This window comes from Macaca thibetana, chromosome 6, assembly GCF_024542745.1.
Source record: "Macaca thibetana thibetana isolate TM-01 chromosome 6, ASM2454274v1, whole genome shotgun sequence".
In the NCBI taxonomy this organism is placed as follows: Eukaryota; Metazoa; Chordata; class Mammalia; order Primates; family Cercopithecidae; genus Macaca; species Macaca thibetana.
Genome location: NC_065583.1, coordinates 125,750,762 through 125,768,858, shown reverse-complemented (window position 1 = coordinate 125,768,858; position 18,097 = coordinate 125,750,762). Strand labels below are relative to the sequence as shown.

The 18,097-nt window shown below is 39.2% G+C and overlaps 1 protein-coding gene across 7 annotated transcripts in view; it reads right to left on the bottom strand.

The window, feature by feature from the left end:
* Nucleotides 1-18,097, bottom strand: part of ARL15 (ADP ribosylation factor like GTPase 15) — a 443,095-nt gene that overhangs the window by 327,908 nt on the left and 97,090 nt on the right. For 2 of the 7 annotated variants that reach the window (XM_050794107.1, XM_050794104.1), the window contains exon 2: nt 3,878-3,946. The exons of the other annotated variants lie outside the window; for them this stretch is intronic. In XM_050794107.1, the coding sequence (XP_050650064.1) occupies nt 3,878-3,946 (69 nt within the window). The remainder of the gene's footprint in view (nt 1-3,877; nt 3,947-18,097) is intronic. 7 annotated transcript variants of the gene reach the window in all.

The window sequence follows — 18,097 nt, the reverse complement described above, 5'->3', positions numbered from 1 at the left end:
GCTTTGAAAATGAAAAGGAATTCAGGCGACCCCTAGAAGTTGAAAAAGGCAAGAAAAGGGAATCTCCTCTAGAGCCTGCAAAAAGGAATGCAGCCTGGCTGACATCTTAGTTTCATCCTGGTGAGACCATTTTGAACTTCTCACTGCCAGAACTGTAAAGTCATAAAATGGTGTTGTTTTAAGCTACTTAGTATGTGGTAATATGTTATATCAGCAATACAAAACTAATACAAGTGGGATGCCAAACAGTGAATAATAAAGACCTAGCTCTTTCCAGTTATATAAAAGGTCATTTCATACGTAATTATCCTTAAAGTATTTGGAAGGGAGGGTGTTGTTTTCTTTGTACCTATTTACAAGGTTTTCTAAAGTCAAATTATTATCTGAAATATCACCTTTCATGAATAAAATCAATGGAAAAAAGTCTTCATAGATTTCTGATGTGCCAGAATATATCCAATACATAAGCAATATATACCAGAAGTCCTAGGGAAGCACCGTTTTTCTATTATAAGGATGGAAAAAGTTAATGTCATTATTCCCCATTCTATGCCATGATTTCAGGGGGTTCCCTATTTTCTAAGTACTTACATAAAGCTCCCAAATTATCTTTAAAATAATCCTAGCTTGTTTTCTCCTCACAACTTGGCCTCATTTTACTCTCCTGAATCAAGTAAGTCCCATCCCACTCCACCCTTACCATACTCAGCTCCGCACTCCCCGCTTCACTGTTAAATACACATTTCTTGGTGTAAACCTCAGGGGACACAAATCAGCTTTAATACCAACAGAAAATATAATTATCCCTAATCAATTAGATACAAAGAGTTTTAATATATTTCAAAACCAAACTGAGCAACATTTAACTTCTCTTGGTCACTCACCATTAACCTTAACTATATAGCATATAGCCAAGAATATCAACTTCTGTAAAAACAAAATACTTCGCAGCATCACAACTCCCCTTTCTCATCCATTGGAATAGATTCTGGATAATCAACTATTTTATATTTAACACTATTTGATGTCTTTTTATAAGCACAAATTAAATAAAAATAATAATCTCTTGTTTTTATTTCCTTCTATAAAGTCTGTGAAAGTATGAGAAACTATCCAATGACTAAAGTCAATTCTATAAAATTACATTTTAGGGGATCTCCATGTCACACACACAAGCTTCTACTTCCCCTCAGTAACACTGGTTTTAAGATTCTTGAAGATAATTTTAATCATGACAACATTTTTATGTATGTGTGGAGCCATCAGCTAGTACCATTCCATGTAAGGAACCACTGTTGGTCAATAACGTTTTCAGTAATCCATAGTGAACTGAGGAAAACCAAGAACAAAAAGGGTTGGTTGGTTTGTTTCCCATAAAACTACCTTTTTTTCAATTTAAAAGGACTTATTTATTCAAAGATTATAATCTTCCTACAGGCAGGGGCAGGAGGGTATTAAAGTCATGAACTGAACTTAGTAATAGTCCCTGAGGGTTGTTTTTCTAATGTCCTTATTGGCAAACTAAGTCCCACCTTTGCCTACCCGCCAAAGTTTTTTTATTTATTTTTAATATTATGGTTCTATAAAATCCAAAAATTTGGAAGCTGCCACCTAAACAACTTTGAAAATTTGAGTGGTAAAGGACATAGTGGTAAGTTACATACAATTTTCTTTTCGAGAGAGGAAATCAACATCTGTGTTTATAAAATGTTAACCAAACCACAAAATATCTTTTTGTGATAATTATATTAATAACAGTGAGGGTGAAGACAAGACTGAACTTTTCCATCCATGAAGACACATGATGAAAAACAAATCACATATAACTATTACATATGCCAGACTCCATTCTATTTGCTGTAATTCCCACAGGAGACGTGCAGGAATTCTGCACTGCCCATGTTTTCAGGAATTAGGACTTTGACTTTTCCTTCCCTCTCCAAGTTTCTGCTGAGAACCCAGTCTTAAACTGTCATAAATAAGGTAAGACTTTTGGCAGACATACACTGCTTTGAATTGCTCATCTGTACCTATATTGCCTAAATATGAATCTCCATTATCCCCTTGGCAATTACATTAACTCCAGACGGTGGCCTTCTTAAAATCCAGACAAATTACCCAATGCCCAGACTTCTTTCTAGAAACTAAAGATAATGCACACAACTCTCTAAAGTTTCCAGTCACATCTTGCACTTTTTTCTCAACCTCTTTACATTTCAGTGCAGATGAATAAGTGTTTAAAACGTAAAGGAGCTGATGCTTAAAAGCACACCCTAGGTATTTTGGATCAAGGGCCATAATCAAAGGATCAGTTCTGAACATTGTACTGATTTTGGAGCAAACAAAGCTCATTTAGTAGTTATCACTCAGAATCCAATCCAGGTATTTGTGTAGCTTGTGCACTGTTTTTCATGGCAGTACCTGGAGGAATGTATAGTCATTTACTAAGAATCATCTTTGCTATCAATTCCCTTGCTTTTATTTTTATTTATTTGTTTATTTATTTATTTTTGAGATGGAGTCTGACTCTTTTTGCCCAGGCTGAAGTGCAGTGGCACAATCTTGGCTCACTGCAACCTCCGCCTCCCGGGTTCAAGCGATTCTCCTACCTCAGCCTCCCAAGTAGCTGGGATTTACATGTGTGAGCCACCACGCCCAGCCTCCCTTGAACTTTTCTAACTCCCTTGGTTGCACACTCCTCAAAAATCCCAACAACTGCTATGGCATGAAGAGCTCTCACTTTGGGTGAAGTACTTTCCAAGCACTTTGGAAGGATTATTGCATTTAATCCTCGTAACTCCCCTGGGAGGTATACGCTTTATATCAGGCCCCTGTGACTTAAAGTCATCTGCTCAGAGATCGCTTGCCCAAGATGACACAGCTAACAAGATTTGGGATTTGAACACAGGTCTAACCTGCTTTCAAAAAATAAATAAATAAATAACCACTGCATTGCACTGCCTGTTAGGGAAAACCCATCAGGGAATAAAAAGGTATTCGAGTTACTTTGTTCCAAACAGAACAAAAGTTTAGGGACTACCCTTGGCAAAATACCAATGTCCCAGAATCATTGCCTCTCCTTACTGGCTGGCCCATTTGACACTTACTGAAGAGCAGTTCTTTGCCTTTAGAGTATAACCTTCCAGAAGCTGAGGGCTCTGTTAGTTAAACTATTACGCTAGAATTCCAACCAGCAACTGAAACCTGATACCATGTTCATGATTAATCATTCAACAAATTTTATTTGAGCACCACCATAATTAAGTAACTGTTAAGTAATTGAAATTCTACTGTGGAGGACTAAATATGTGAAAGCCATGTTCCTGTCCTCTAGGAACTACTGGTCAAAGGCACAGTAAAAACAAAGACTGCTCCAGAAACAGTAACTAAAGTTACATGATGACCACTTCTAACTTCCTTGTCCTTTTCCTCAAATTCATAATTTTCTGGGGAATGGAGAAGGAAGACATGAACACTGTTTAATACTTAAAAAATATCTACTGGAACAGACTAAATTGTCCTCCTTCCCCCTTATTCTTCCTCTGGTTTGGCCCTTTCTCCTCTAACCCCAGAATCTGTATTTTTTCTTTGGCCAATCTAGATTAGTGATATCAAATTAAGAGAACTGGACAGGAAAAACAAAACAAACCAAACAGTGGGAGTAATAAATATAGTATATTGATCTGGCCCAAAGTCTATGTCTGTTTAATCCTAGTCGTTACATAGTTTATGTACAGTTGCAAGGGGGTAAAAAACTAATGCCAGCACCTCAAATACTATAATTAGGACTTCTCGAAGCTTGAAAAGGGTGCCAGTAGGATCAACTTTCTGAGTTGGTACTCTTCATTCATTCAACCAATATTGACTGAGTACTCACCAGTACCAAGAGGTAGATATTTATAGTGAACAAGGAAGATATTCCCACAGCCCTCATGGAAGGTATAGTCTAGAAGGAAAGTCAATATTAAACAGAGTCAGAAATGCATGTTGAAATACTGTCAATGAGAAGCACTGTGAAGGGAAAGAACAGGGTGTCTCTTAAAAGTTTACCAGATTGTATACCGTGATACTTCAAAAAGCTGACAGGGAAAGAAATCTAAGAGGTAAGTGATCATATTTAGATGAAGAGTTAGGAAAACCCTCTGTGGGGGATAAGAAAACAAAAAATATCTTAGCTGAAATAATTAGGACTTAGCCAGACAAAAAATGAGGAGAACAACGTTTCATAAAGAAGGAACTATAGTTATGTAAGCCCTGAGGGGAAAAAGAACTTGATTTGTCATGGAAACTGAAAAAGCTAGCATGGTCAAGAAGTAGCCATCAGGGAAAGAGGAGAACAAAAAAACACAAGAAAATGTAAGGGCAGCCAACGATATGAACACACCTAAACCAGAAGTCTTCAAATGACTTCCAATAATGTCTCTGATACAAAATAATAATGAATATTGAAAGCCCATATGTAAAAAAGTAAGCAATTTTCAAAATTCTCAAGTGACCAAGATTTGTAACTAGAAAGGCTCATTTAGTCCAATGAGCCCTACATCTTTCAAATAAGAAAGGAAACCCCATGCCCATGCATGAGATGCTGTCATCCTCTCTGAATCTCCTTTCTCAAAGCACCCAAGTTCCTCTAGCAGAGAGAGGAGTCTTGTTTGTCCTGAAGGGTTGTTCTACACCACATGATGACAATATCCTATACAAAAGGGACACAGAAGCCACTGGACGGTAGGTGCACAGGATGTGGCATGATACTAACTCCCATGGCCCCTTTCAATATGCAAATGTATGTAGGTATCTGTCTGCACAGGGAGACTAAGAGAATTTTAAAAAGAGGCCAAACTGCACTTAAAATCCCTCCAAAAGAGACATTTTACTTCACCCCCAATGTTTCCTCTTCTTAAAAAACATGACAGTCGCCGGGTCCGGTGGCTCACACCTGTAATCCCAGCACTTTGGGAGGCCGAGACGGGTGGATCACGAGGTCAGGAGATCGAGACCATCCTAGCTAACACGGTGAAACCCCATCTCTACTAAAAATACAAAAAATTAGCCGGGTGCGGTCGCCGGCGCCTGTAGTCCCAGCTACTCGGGAGGCTGAGGCAGGAGAATGGTGTGAACCCGGGAGGCGGAGCTTGCAGTGAGCGGAGATTGCGCCACTGCACTCCAGCCTGGAGGACAGAGCAAGACTCAAAAAAAAAAAAAAAAAAAAAAAAAAAAAAACGGGGCGGAGCAAGATGGCCTAATAGGAACAGCTCCAGTCTCCAACTCCCAGCGCAAGCGACACAGAAGACAGGTGATTTCTGCATTTTCAACTGGGGCACTGGGTATATCTCACTCGGGAGTGCCAGACAATCGGTGCTGGTCAGCTGCTGCAGCCCGACCAGCGAGAACTGAAGCAGGGCGAGGCATCGCCTTACCTAGGAAGCCCAAGGGGGAAGGGAATCCCTTTTCCTAGCCAGGGGAACTGAGACACACAACACCTGGAAAATCGGGTAACTCCCACCCCAATACTGCACTCTACCAAGGATCTTAGCAAACAGGCACACCAGGAGACTATATCCCACACCTGGCCAGGAGGGTCCCACGCCCGCCCACAGAGCCTCCCTCATTGCTAGCACAGCGGTCTGCGATCTCGGGGCAAGGCAGCAGCGAGGCTGGGGGAGGGGCGCCCACCATTGCTGAGGCTTAAGTAGATAAACAAAGCAGCTGGGAAGCTCGAACTGGGTGGAGCTCACAGCAGCTCAAGGAGTCCTGCCTGTCTCTGTAGACTCCACCTCCAGGGACAGGGCACAGCTAAACAACAACAACAAAAAGCAGCTGAAACCTCTGCAGACGCAAACGACTCTGTCTGACAGTTTTGAAGTGAGCAGTGGATCTCCGAACACGGAGGTTGAGATCTGAGAACGGACAGACTGCCTGCTCAAGTGGGTCCCTGACCCCTGAGTAGCCTAACTGGGAGACATCCCCCACTAGGGGCAGACCAACACCCCACACCTCACACCGTGGAGTACACCCCTGAGAGGAAGCTTCCAGAGCAAGAATCAGACAGGTACAATAGCTGTTCAGAAATATTCTATCTTCTGCAGCCTCTGCTGCTGATAACCAGGCAAACAGGGTCTGGACTGGACCTCAAGTGATCTCCAACAGACCTACAGCTGAGGGTCCTGACTGTTAGAAGGAAAACTAACAAACAGGAAGGTCACCCACACCAAAACCCCATCAGTACGTCACCATCATCAAAGACCAGAGGCAGATAAAACCACAAAGATGGGGAAAAAGCAGGGCAGAAAAGCTGGAAATTCAAAAAATAAGAGCGCATCGCCCCCTACAAAGGAACGCGGCTCATCGCCAGCAACGGATCAAAGCTGGACGGAGAATGACTTTGACGAGATGAGAGAAGAAGCCTCCAGTCCATCAAACTTCTCAGAGCTAAAGGAGGAATTACGTACCCAGCGCAAAGAAACTAAAAATCTTGAAAAAAAAGTGGAAGAACTGATAACTAGAATAATTAATGCAGAGAAGGCCATAAACGAACTGACAGAGATGAAAACCATGACATGAGAAATACGTGACAAATGCACAAGCTTCAGTAACCGACTCGATCAACTGGAAGAAAGAGTATCAGCGATTGAGGATCAAATGAATGAAATGAAGCTAGAAGAGAAACCTAAAGAAAAACGAAGAAAAAGAAATGAACAAAGCCTGCAAGAAGTATGGGATTATGTAAAAAGACCAAATCTACGTCTGATTGGGGTGCCTGAAAGTGAGGGGGAAAATGGAACCAAGTTGGAAAACACTCTTCAGGATATCATCCAGGAGAACTTCCCCAACCTAGTCGGGCAGGCCAACATTCAAATTCAGGAAATACAGAGAACGCCACAAAGATACTCCTCGAGAAGAGCAACTCCAAGACACATCATTGCCAGATTCACCAAAGTTGAAGGAAAAAATCTTAAGGGCAGCCAGAGAGAAAGGTCGGGTTACCCACAAAGGGAAGCCCATCAGACTAACAGCAGCTCTCTCGGCAGAAACTCTACAAGCCAGAAGAGAGTGGGGGCCAATATTCAACATTCTTAAAGAAAAGAATTTTAAACCCAGAATTTCATATTCAGCCAAACTAAGTTTCATAAGTGAAGGAGAAATAAAATCCTTTACAGATAAGCAAATGCTTAGAGATTTTGTCACCACCAGGCCTGCCTTACAAGAGACCCTGAAGGAAGCACTAAACATGGAAAGGAACAACCGGCACCAGCCATTGCAAAAACATGCCAAAATGTAAAGACCATCGAGGCTAGGAAGAAACTGCATCAACTAACGAGCAAAATAACCAGTTAATATCGTAATGGCAGGATCAAGTTCACACATAACAATATTAACCTTAAATGTAAATGGACTAAATGCTCCAATTAAAAGACACAGACTGGCAAACTGGATAAACAGTCAAGACCCATCAGTTTGCTGTATTCAGGAGACCCATCTCAAATGCAGAGACACACATAGACTCAAAATAAAGGGATGGAAGAAGGTCTACCAAGCTAATGGAGAACAAAAAAAAGCAGGGGTTGCAATACTAGTCTCTGATAAAACAGACTTTAAACCATCAAAGATCAAAAGAGACAAAGAAGGCCATTACATAATGGTAAAGGGATCAAGTCAACAGGAAGAGCCAACTATCCTAAATATATATGCACCCAATACAGGAGCACCCAGATTCATAAAGCAAGTCCTTAAAGACTTACAAAGAGACTTCGACTCCCATACAATAATAATGGGAGACTTCAACACCCCACTATCAACATTGGATAGATCAACGAGACAGAAAATTAACAAGGATATCCAGGAATTGAACTCATCTCTGCAGCAAGCAGACCTAATAGACATCTACAGAACTCTCCACCCCAAATCAACAGAATATACATTCTACTCAGCACCACATCGCACTTATTACAAAATTGACCACATAATTGGAAGTAAAGCACTCCTCAGCAAATGCACAAGAACAGAAATTATAACAAATTGTCTCTCAGACCACAGTAGTGCAATCAAACTAGAACTCAGGACAAAGAAACTCAATCAAAACTGCTCAACTACATGGAAACTGAATAACCTGCTCCTGAATGACTACTGGGTACATAACGAAATGAAGGCAGAAATAAAGATGTTCTTTGAAACCAATGAGAACAAAGATACAACATACCAGAATCTCTGGGACACATTTAAAGCAGTGTGTAGAGGGAAATTTATAGCACTAAATGCCCACAAGAGAAAGCTGGAAAGATCTAACATTGACACTCTAACATCACAATTAAAAGAACTAGAGAAGCAAGAGCAAACACATTCAAAAGCTAGCAGAAGGCCAGAAATAACTAAGATCAGAGCAGAACTGAAGGAGATAGAGACACAAAAAACCCTCCAAAAAATCAATGAATCCCGGAGCTGGTTTTTTGAAAAGATCAGCAAAATTGATAGACCGCTAGCAAGACTAATAAAAAGAAAAGAGAGAAGAATCAAATAGATGCAATAAAAAATGATAAAGGGGTTATTACCACTGACCCCACAGAAATACAAACTACCATCAGAGAATACTATAAACACCTCTACGCAAATAAACTGGAAAATCTAGAAGAAATGGATAATTTCCTGGACACTTACACTCTCCCAAGACTAAATCAGGAAGAAGCTGAATCCCTGAATAGACCAATAGCAGGCTCTAAAATTGAGGCAATAATTAATAGCCTACAAACCAAAAAAAGTCCAGGACCAGACGGATTCACAGCTGAATTCTACCAGAGGTACAAGGAGGAGCTGGTACCATTCCTTCTGAAACTATTCCAATCAATAGAAAAAGAGGGAATCCTCCCTAACTCATTTTATGAGGCCAACATCATCCTGATACCAAAGCCTGGCAGAGACACAACAAAAAAAGAGAATTTTAGACCAATATCCCTGATGAACATCGATGCAAAAATCCTCAATAAAATACTGGCAAACCAGATCCAGCAGCACATCAAAAAGCTTATCCACCATGATCAAGTGGGCTTCATCCCTGGGATACAAGGCTGGTTCAACATACGCAAGTCAATAAACGTAATCCAGCATATAAACAGAACCAAAGACAAAAAACACGTGATTATCTCAATAGATGCAGAAAAGGCCTTTGACAAAATTCAATAGCCCTTCATGCTAAAAACGCTCAATAAATTCGGTATTGATGGAACGTATCTCAAAATCATAAGAGCTATTTATGACAAACCCATAGCCAATATCATACTGAATGGGCAAAAACTGGAAAAATTCCCTTTGAAAACTGGCACAAGACAGGGATGCCCTCTCTCACCATTCCTATTCAACATAGTGTTGGAAGTTCTGGCTAGGGCAATCAGGCAAGAGAAAGAAATAAAGGGTATTCAGTTAGGAAAAGAAGAAGTTAAATTGTCCCTGTTTGCAGATGACATGATTGTATATTTAGAAAACCCCATTGTCTCAGCCCAAAATCTCCTTAAGCTGATAAGCAACTTCAGCAAAGTCTCAGGATACAAAATCAATGTGCAAAAATCACAAGCATTCTTATACACCAGTAACAGACAAACAGAGAGCCAAATCACAAATGAACTTCCATTCACAATTGCTTCAAAGAGAATGAAATACCTAGGAATCCAACTTACTAGGGATGTAAAGGACCTCTTCAAGGAGAACTACAAGCCACTGCTCAGTGAAATAAAAGAGGACACAAACAAATGGAAGAACATTCCATGCTCATGGATAGCAAGAATCAATATTGTGAAAATGGCCATACTGCCCAAGGTAATTTGTAGATTCAATGCCATCCCCATCAAGCTACCAATGAATTTCTTCACAGAATTGGAAAAAACTGCTTTAAAGTTCATATGGAACCAAAAAAGAGCCCACATTGCCAAGACAATCCTAAGTCAAAAGAACAAAGCTAGAGGCATCACGCTACCTGACTTCAAACTATACTACAAGGCTACAGTAACCAAAACAGCATGGTACTGATACCAAAACAGAGATATAGACCAATGGAACAGAACAGAGTCCTCAGAAATAATACCACACATCTACAGCCATCTGATCTTTGACAAACCTCAGAAAAACAAGAAATGGGGAAAGGATTCCCTATTTAATAAATGCTGCTGGGAAAATTGGCTAGCCATAAGTAGAAAGCTGAAACTGGATCCTTTCCTTACTCCTTATACGAAAATTAATTCAAGATGGATTAGAGACTTAAATGTGAGACCCCAAACCATAAAAACCCTAGAAGAAAACCTAGGTAATACCATTCAGGACATACGCATGGGCAAGGACTTCATGTCTAAAACACCAAAAGCAATGGCAACAAAAGCCAAAATTGACAAATGGGATCTGATTAAACTAAAGAGCTTCTGCACAGCAAAAGAAACTATCATCAGAGTGAACAGGCAACCTACAGAATGGGAGAAAATTTTTGCAATCTACTCATCTGACAAAGGGCTAATATCCAGAACCTACAAAGAACTCAAACAAATTTACAGGAAAAAAACAAACAACCCCATTGAAAAGTGGGCAAAGGATATGAACAGACACTTCTCAAAAGAAGACATTCATACAGCCAACAGACACATGAAAAAATGCTCATCATCACTGGCCATCAGAGAAATGCAAATCAAAACCACAATGAGATACCATCTCACACCAGTTACAATGGCAATCATTAAAAAGTCAGGAAACAACAGGTGCTGGAGAGGATGTGGAGAAATAGGAACACTTTTACACTGTTGGTGGGATTGTAAACTAGTTCAACCATTCTGGAAAACAGTATGGCAATTCCTCAAGGATCTAGAACTAGAAGTACCATATGACCCAGCCATCCCATTACTGGGTATATACCCAAAGGATTACAAATCATGCTGCTATAAAGACACATGCTCACGTATGTTGATTGCAGCACTATTCACAATAGCAAAGACTTGGAACCAACCCAAATGTCCATCAGTGACAGACTGGATTAAGAAAATGTGGCACATATACACCATGGAATACTATGCAGCCATAAAAAAGGATGAGTTTGTGTCCTTTGTAGGGACATGGATGCAGCTGGAAACCATCATTCTCAGCAAACTATCGCAAGAACAGAAAACCAAACACCGCATGTTCTCACTCATAGGTGGGAACTGAACAATGAGATCACTTGGACTCGGGTAGGGGAACATCACACACCGGGGCCTATCACGGGGAGGGGGGAGGGGGGAAGGATTGCATTGGGAGTTATACTTGATGTAAATGACGAGTTGATGGGTGCTGACGAGTTGATGGGTGCAGCACGCCAACATGGCACAAGTATACATATGTAACAAACCTGCACATTATCCACATGTACCCTAGAACTTAAAGTATAATAAAAAAAAAAAAAAGAAGAAAAAAACACGACAGTCATAAGCATCTACACACAGACACAGCGTACTTCTATGGAGTCCTATTCCTGTTCTACAGAATTGTTCACACTGCACCTACACTTTCTGACCAAACTGCCTGTTGAGAAGACAATCTGTAGTTACACAAATGAGAAAAGACTTCTGATTAAAGTGGCAGGTTGAACACAGTCATTTAGTTCCACTTTCTCCTAAAATTGCACTAAAATGATTTTAAAAGACATTTTTTTAGAAAAGACAAACATACTTGGATATAAAAAATAACCACAACATTTTGGAAACTAGAAAGCAGAAGAACAAGTGGTAACTGGTCCAGCACACCAGAAGCTGACTCTAAACAGGCAGTGACAAAAAGGGAAGCCACAAGACAGTTTGCTCCCTAGGATTCCCAAGAAGCTCAGGAATGGGTGGAATCCAAGATCCCTTATAAATGGGGATGAAGGAGGGACTAAAAACAAGAGGATTGGTTCAGATGCCTTTAAGGACTTAAGAGTTCTAGATCCTCTCTCTGATTTCACAGAGCTGGGCAACTGGCCCTGCCACCCTGGTAGAAGGCTACACCTTTTATTTTCTGTACTGAAGACCACCAGGCACATATTACAGCAGGAGGAATGTACAGAAAAGGAGAATTAAGTGAAACTTTAGCATAGTGAATATTGAGAGCCCAACGCCCTTTTTCCCCTTATTTCCCCCACCACGGAGGCCCAGGCTTACATTCTCCAGGTGGGAGCCTGAAAGATTCTTCTTTGGAATATCTAACCACCCCAAGAGAGAAAACCTAAAGGTATGTTTATTGGGAGCTCTCTGATAAAACAGCCAAATACCCATGGGAGAAACACACAGTAGGTAAATTTCACTCTTGCACACAGAACTCTGAATTAGCTTCATATGCCCCACTTTTAAATATAAATAGACAAGAATTGCCAAGCATCTAACAAAAGTCACTAATATGAAAGACAGAAACCTAACACAGGAAAAAAATTTTTTTTTAACTTGGGGTATGCAGTTACCCCATACAATGAGATGAAAACCTAATACATACATACATGCACATGCACACACACACACACACACACACACATATATATTCATACACCAAAGCACACCATGAAATTTCAGAAGACTGGAATTGCCAAACAGGATTAAAAACAAAATCATCACCACCACCAGAAAAAGTACTTCAGATACAAAAGTTCAGGATCAAAACAACGATGTTGCTCTGGATAGCAACAGCTAGAAGCTTAGAAGTAAATGGCTTCGTGACTTCAAAACTATGATGGACAATTATTTCCAAGCTAGAGTTCTATATCAACTAAACCATCAGTCATGAGTCCAATAAGCAAAATCTCAAGAAAACCGACTTCCAATGAACTTTGGAGTAAGCTAAAGAACACAAAGACCTGGAAGCCAGCAAGCATCTTACAGAAGAAAGGGTCCCCTCAGCATGATAATTCAGGGGGCCCCCCAGAGACGACAGCCATGCAGCAGGGCTGGTCAACAACCAGTCCAGATTGGAGTAGATCAGAAGCTCTGAGAGAATGTCACCAAGAAGATGAACTAGATAGAATTTTATAGCACACCTATTTGAAATTATTAAGAGGAGATTTATATAACTCAAGAGAGACTGAATATTGACTGAATGATGAGGACATAGCAAACTAAGAAAATGACAAAATATGACAATGACTAACTCAAGAGAAAGTGGAGTTGAATAAAGGAGAAATCTTAATATGATAGCAATGAATGGCATTTATAAAGGCATAATAATATAAACACATGGATTTACCCAAAATGAGAACATTAACCACATGGGCAGAATGAAGGAGTGGGGGGAGGTAAAGACGTGTGTTGGGGTGAATGGGGAGAGAAAAGAGCAAAACCCTCAATTTCCAAAGCAGAAGCCAATAGACAATGCCTAAACCTGAAAAATCAAGAAGTAGCTATATAAGTATGTTAACTAGAATGATGGAGGTAAATATAAAGAGAGAAAGAGAGAGAGAGGCTAAATACAGTAGCTGAAATGGAGAAAGCTAGAGAAAGAGAAGTTAGAGAGGGCATTTGAAGGGAGGGAAAGAAGAAGAAGTTGACCATTGACCACTGGTTTTCACATAATAGGCTCTATAAGATTATTTGATCTTTTAGAAAATATTCATGTATAACCCTGATTAAAAAAAAAAAAACAACGACAAAATAATAAAAAGCCAAGAAATATGGACTAGAATTGAATATTCACTTCTGTCTCCCTTATACTATTAGAAAAATACGTATACCTGTATTTCATAGCACAAGTAGTATCATTCTTTTTAAAAGACTATTCTGAGGTCTTCTTTAGCTTAAAGCCATATAATGAAAAAAAAAAAATCATTCGCTTCAGGTCATTTCTTGTACCTAGACATTGGCCAGACATGCTGTATAAAGAGGCTAATTTTTGAACAGTTACTTGCAAAGTCAACATTCTTCAGAGTGTTTGAAACTGACAGCCTTTCTTATTTTTTATCTTTTATTTATTCACAGCCTACCTTCTCTCTCAAAGAAGTAAGACAGCTATCTTTTTCTTACATGGCAACATTCTCTTCAAAATATAAAGATACACAGTGACTTAGAGGATTATACAATGCTAATAAGACAGAATAGTTAAGGAGTTCTTTGAGAAAGGACAAAAAGGGACTAAATGGTAGAAATAACATTAATTTATTCTTTGTGTCCTAATATTTGGCTTGAATACAATATCAAAATTATTTTCCTTAGCGTCTTCCATGAAAGCTGAAAAGGCAAAGAGGCATAACAAGTAAAATTAAGAAAAATATGCTTTTTCTTTGTTACTAAGTAGTTCTTCTAAAAAGCAAGAGTTTTTTTGAAACAGAGTCTCGAAAAGCAAGACTTTTTTTTTTTTTAGTGGTAAATTTATTTAAAAAAATTTTTTTTGAAATTATACTTTATGTTCTAGGGTACATGTGCACAACGCACAAGTTTGTTACATATGTATACATGAGCCATGTTGGTGTGCTGCACCCATTAACTCGTCATTTACATTAGGTATATCTCCTAATGCTATCCCTCTCCCTCTCCCCTCCCCACAATAGGCCCCAGTGTATGATGTGCCCCTTCCTGTGTCCAAGTGTTCTCATTGTTCAATTCCCACCTATGAGTGAGAACATGCGGGGTTTGGTTTTCTGTTCTTGTGATAGTTTGCTGAGAATGATGGTTTCCAGCTGCAGCCATGTCCCTATAAAGGACATGAACTCATCCTTTTTACGGCTGCATAGTATTCCATGGTGTATATGTGCCACATTTTCTTAATCCAGTCTGTCATCGATGGACATTTGGGTTGGTTCCAAGTCTTTGGTATTGTGAATAGTGCCACAATAAACATACATGTGCATGTATCTTTATAGCAGCATGATTTATAACCCTTTGGGTATATAAATCCCAGTAATGGGATGGCTAGGTCAAACGGTATTTCTAGTTCTAGACCCTTGAGGAATCACCACATTGTCTTCCACAATGGTTGAACCAGTTTACAGTTCCACCAACAGTGTAAAAGTGTTCCTATTTCTCCACATCCTCTCCAGCACCTGTTGTTTCCTGACTTTTTAATGATGGCCATTCTAACTGGTGTGAGATGGTATCTTATTGTGGTTTTGTTTTGCATTTCTCTGATGGCTAGTGATGATGAGCATTTTTTCATGTGTCTGTTGGCTGTATGAATGTCTTCTTTTGAGAAGTGTCTGTTCATATCCTTTGCCCACTTTTCGATGGGGTTGTTTTTTCCTTGTAAATTTGTTTGAGTTCTTTGTAGGTTCTGGATATTAGCCCTTTGTCAGATGAGTAGATTGCAAAAATTTTCTCCCATTCTGTAGGTTGCCTGTTCACTCTGATGATAGTTTCTTTTGCTGTGCAGAAGCTCTTTAGTTTAATCAGATCCCATTTGTCAATTTTGGCTTTTGTTGCCATTGCTTTTGGTGTTTTAGACATGAAGTCCTTGCCCATGCGTATGTCCTGAATGGTATTACCTAGGTTTTCTTCTAGGGTTTTTATGGTTTTAGGTCTAACATTTAAGTCTCTAATCCATCTTGAATTAATTTTTGTATAAGGTGTAAGGAAGGGACCCAGTTTCAGCTTTCTACTTATGGCTAGCCAGTTTTCCCCACACCATTTACTAAATAGGGAATCCTTTCCCCATTTCGTGTTTTTGTCAGGTTTGTCAAATATCAGATGGTCGCAGATCTGTGGTATTATTTCTGAGGGCTCTGCTCTGTTCCATTGGTCTATATCTCCGTTTTGGTACCAGTACCATGCTGTTTTGGTTACTGTAGCCTTGTAGTATAGTTTGAAGTCAGGTAGCATGATGCCTCCAGCTTTATTCTTTTGGCTTAGGATTGTCTTGGCAATGTGGGCTCTTTTTTGGTTCCATATGAACTTTAAAGTAGCTTTTTCCAATTCTGTGAAGAAAGTCATTGGTAGGTTAATGTGGATGACATTGAATCTATAAATTACCTTGGGCAGTATGGCCATTTTCACAATATTGATTCTTGCTATCCATGAGCATGGAATGTTCTTCCATTTGTTTGTGTCCTCTTTTATTTCACTGAGCAGTGGTTTGTATTTCTCCTTGAAGAGGTCCTTCACATCCCTTGTAAGTTGGATTCCTAGGTATTTTATTCTCTTTGAAGCAATTGTGAATGGGAGTTCATTTGTGATTTGGCTCTCTGTTTGTCTGTTATTGGTGTATAAGAATGCTTGTGATTTCTGCACATTGATTTTGTATCCTGAGACTTTGCTGAAGTTGTTTATCAGCTTAAGGAGATTTTGGGCTGAGACAATGGGGTTTTCTAAATATATAATCATGTCATCTGCAAATAAGGACAATTCAACTTCCTCTTTTCCTAACTGAATACCCTTTATTTCTTTCTCTTGCCTGATTGCCCTAGCCAGAACTTCCAACACTATGTTGAATAGGAGTGGTGAGAGAGGGCATCCCTGTCTTGTGCCAGTTTTCAAGGGGAATGCTTCCAGTTTTTGCCCATTCAGTATGATATTGGTTGTGGGTTTGTCATAAATAGCTTTTATTAATTTGAGATATGTTCCATCAGTACCGAATTTATTGAGAGTTTTTAGCATGAAGGGCTATTGAATTTTGTCAAAGGCCTTTTCTGCATCTATTGAGATAATCATGTGGTTTTTGTTTTTGGTTCTGTTTATATGATGGATTACGTTTATTGGCTTTCGTATGTTGAACCAGCCTTGCATCCCAGGGATGAAGTCCACTTGATCGTGGTAGATAAGCTTTTTGATGTGCTGCTGGATTCGGTTAAAGCAAGACATTTTTTAATGTACCCACTTCAAAATATACTGTAAGATTCTGTGACACAGGCATCATCACCATAAAATTCTCCCAATCAAATTATAATTTTCTTTTTCATGAACTATATTTCTTAAGCAAGGCAAGAACATTTAAATAAAAATGATGCATATTATCTATTATTTTACCGTAATCCATTCACTTTCCAACCAATTTGCTTCGAATATTCTCTTGGAAACTTGTACTTCAAGACAGTGGCTTAACTCTAATGTTATTTCTACGAAATGATAAATGTATTGTGAAATATATTATATTTGATTATCAAGCTAAAGCATTGCAAATGGCCATCACAGAACCCAAATTAACCCATAATATTCTATCCCCCAGAATAGTCCTCTGACAGCAAAGGATAACTGTGCATGACAAACCCTTTGAGGCATCTGGGCTTTAAAAATTAAAGGGCCATTCTGACTAAAGTACGTTGATTTTCCAAAGGAAGTTTTGTTGCTGTTGTTGCTGCTGTTGCTATTATTTGAATTGACTAATCTTCAAGTGGCTTCTAGCCACCCTGAAGAATATTTACAAGTATAAACATATTAGAATTAAAAGAGACCTTATATGCCATATAGTTCAATCTCTTTTCCTTGAGATGCAAAACTGTGGCACAGAGAAGTTAATTCAGTTGATAAACAACTCATGGTTAATTCAGTCTCCTAGAACCCAATCTAGTGCTCTTTCTGCAATAACACATTACATAGTCTGCAAAACCAGTGCAATTACTACCTGATAATGTCAGCAAACAAAATGAAAATACACATATTTTAATAAGTAGTTTTTGCTTATTTTTGTAGTCACACATAAGAGGATGTTATATCTTTTACACAAAATGAAACTAGGATTATCTTTACTGTTCAAAAGACAGACCGTCCAATTATAGCTATTACTGAACTAGAAATATATTTTCAGTTTATCTTCCCAAATCAAGTTAGTGGTTTGTTTCGTGTGCACGAAGTATTACAAAATGTCACAGAGTGGGGGCTATTGCAGGGTTTTCTCCTGCTCCCACCAGACCACAAAAGGCAACAAGTTTGGAGGGGACAGGAAGGTTGGGAGCAGAATACAAGGAGCTGGAGAGCTGTTCTATCGGTTCAGGTTTTAAGATCCATGAATAAACCCTACTCACTGAGTGAAAGCCCTGGCAATTTTATCTGAGCTCCAGAAAATAATTCCTTGGACAGTTAAAAGATTGGAATATCAAAGAGCTGATGTTAGTTTTAGGTAGCACTTAAATGAAACACTTTTTTTTTTTTTTGAGACAGAGTTTGGCTTTTGTCACCCAGGCTGGAGTGCAGTACTGCGATCTTGGCTC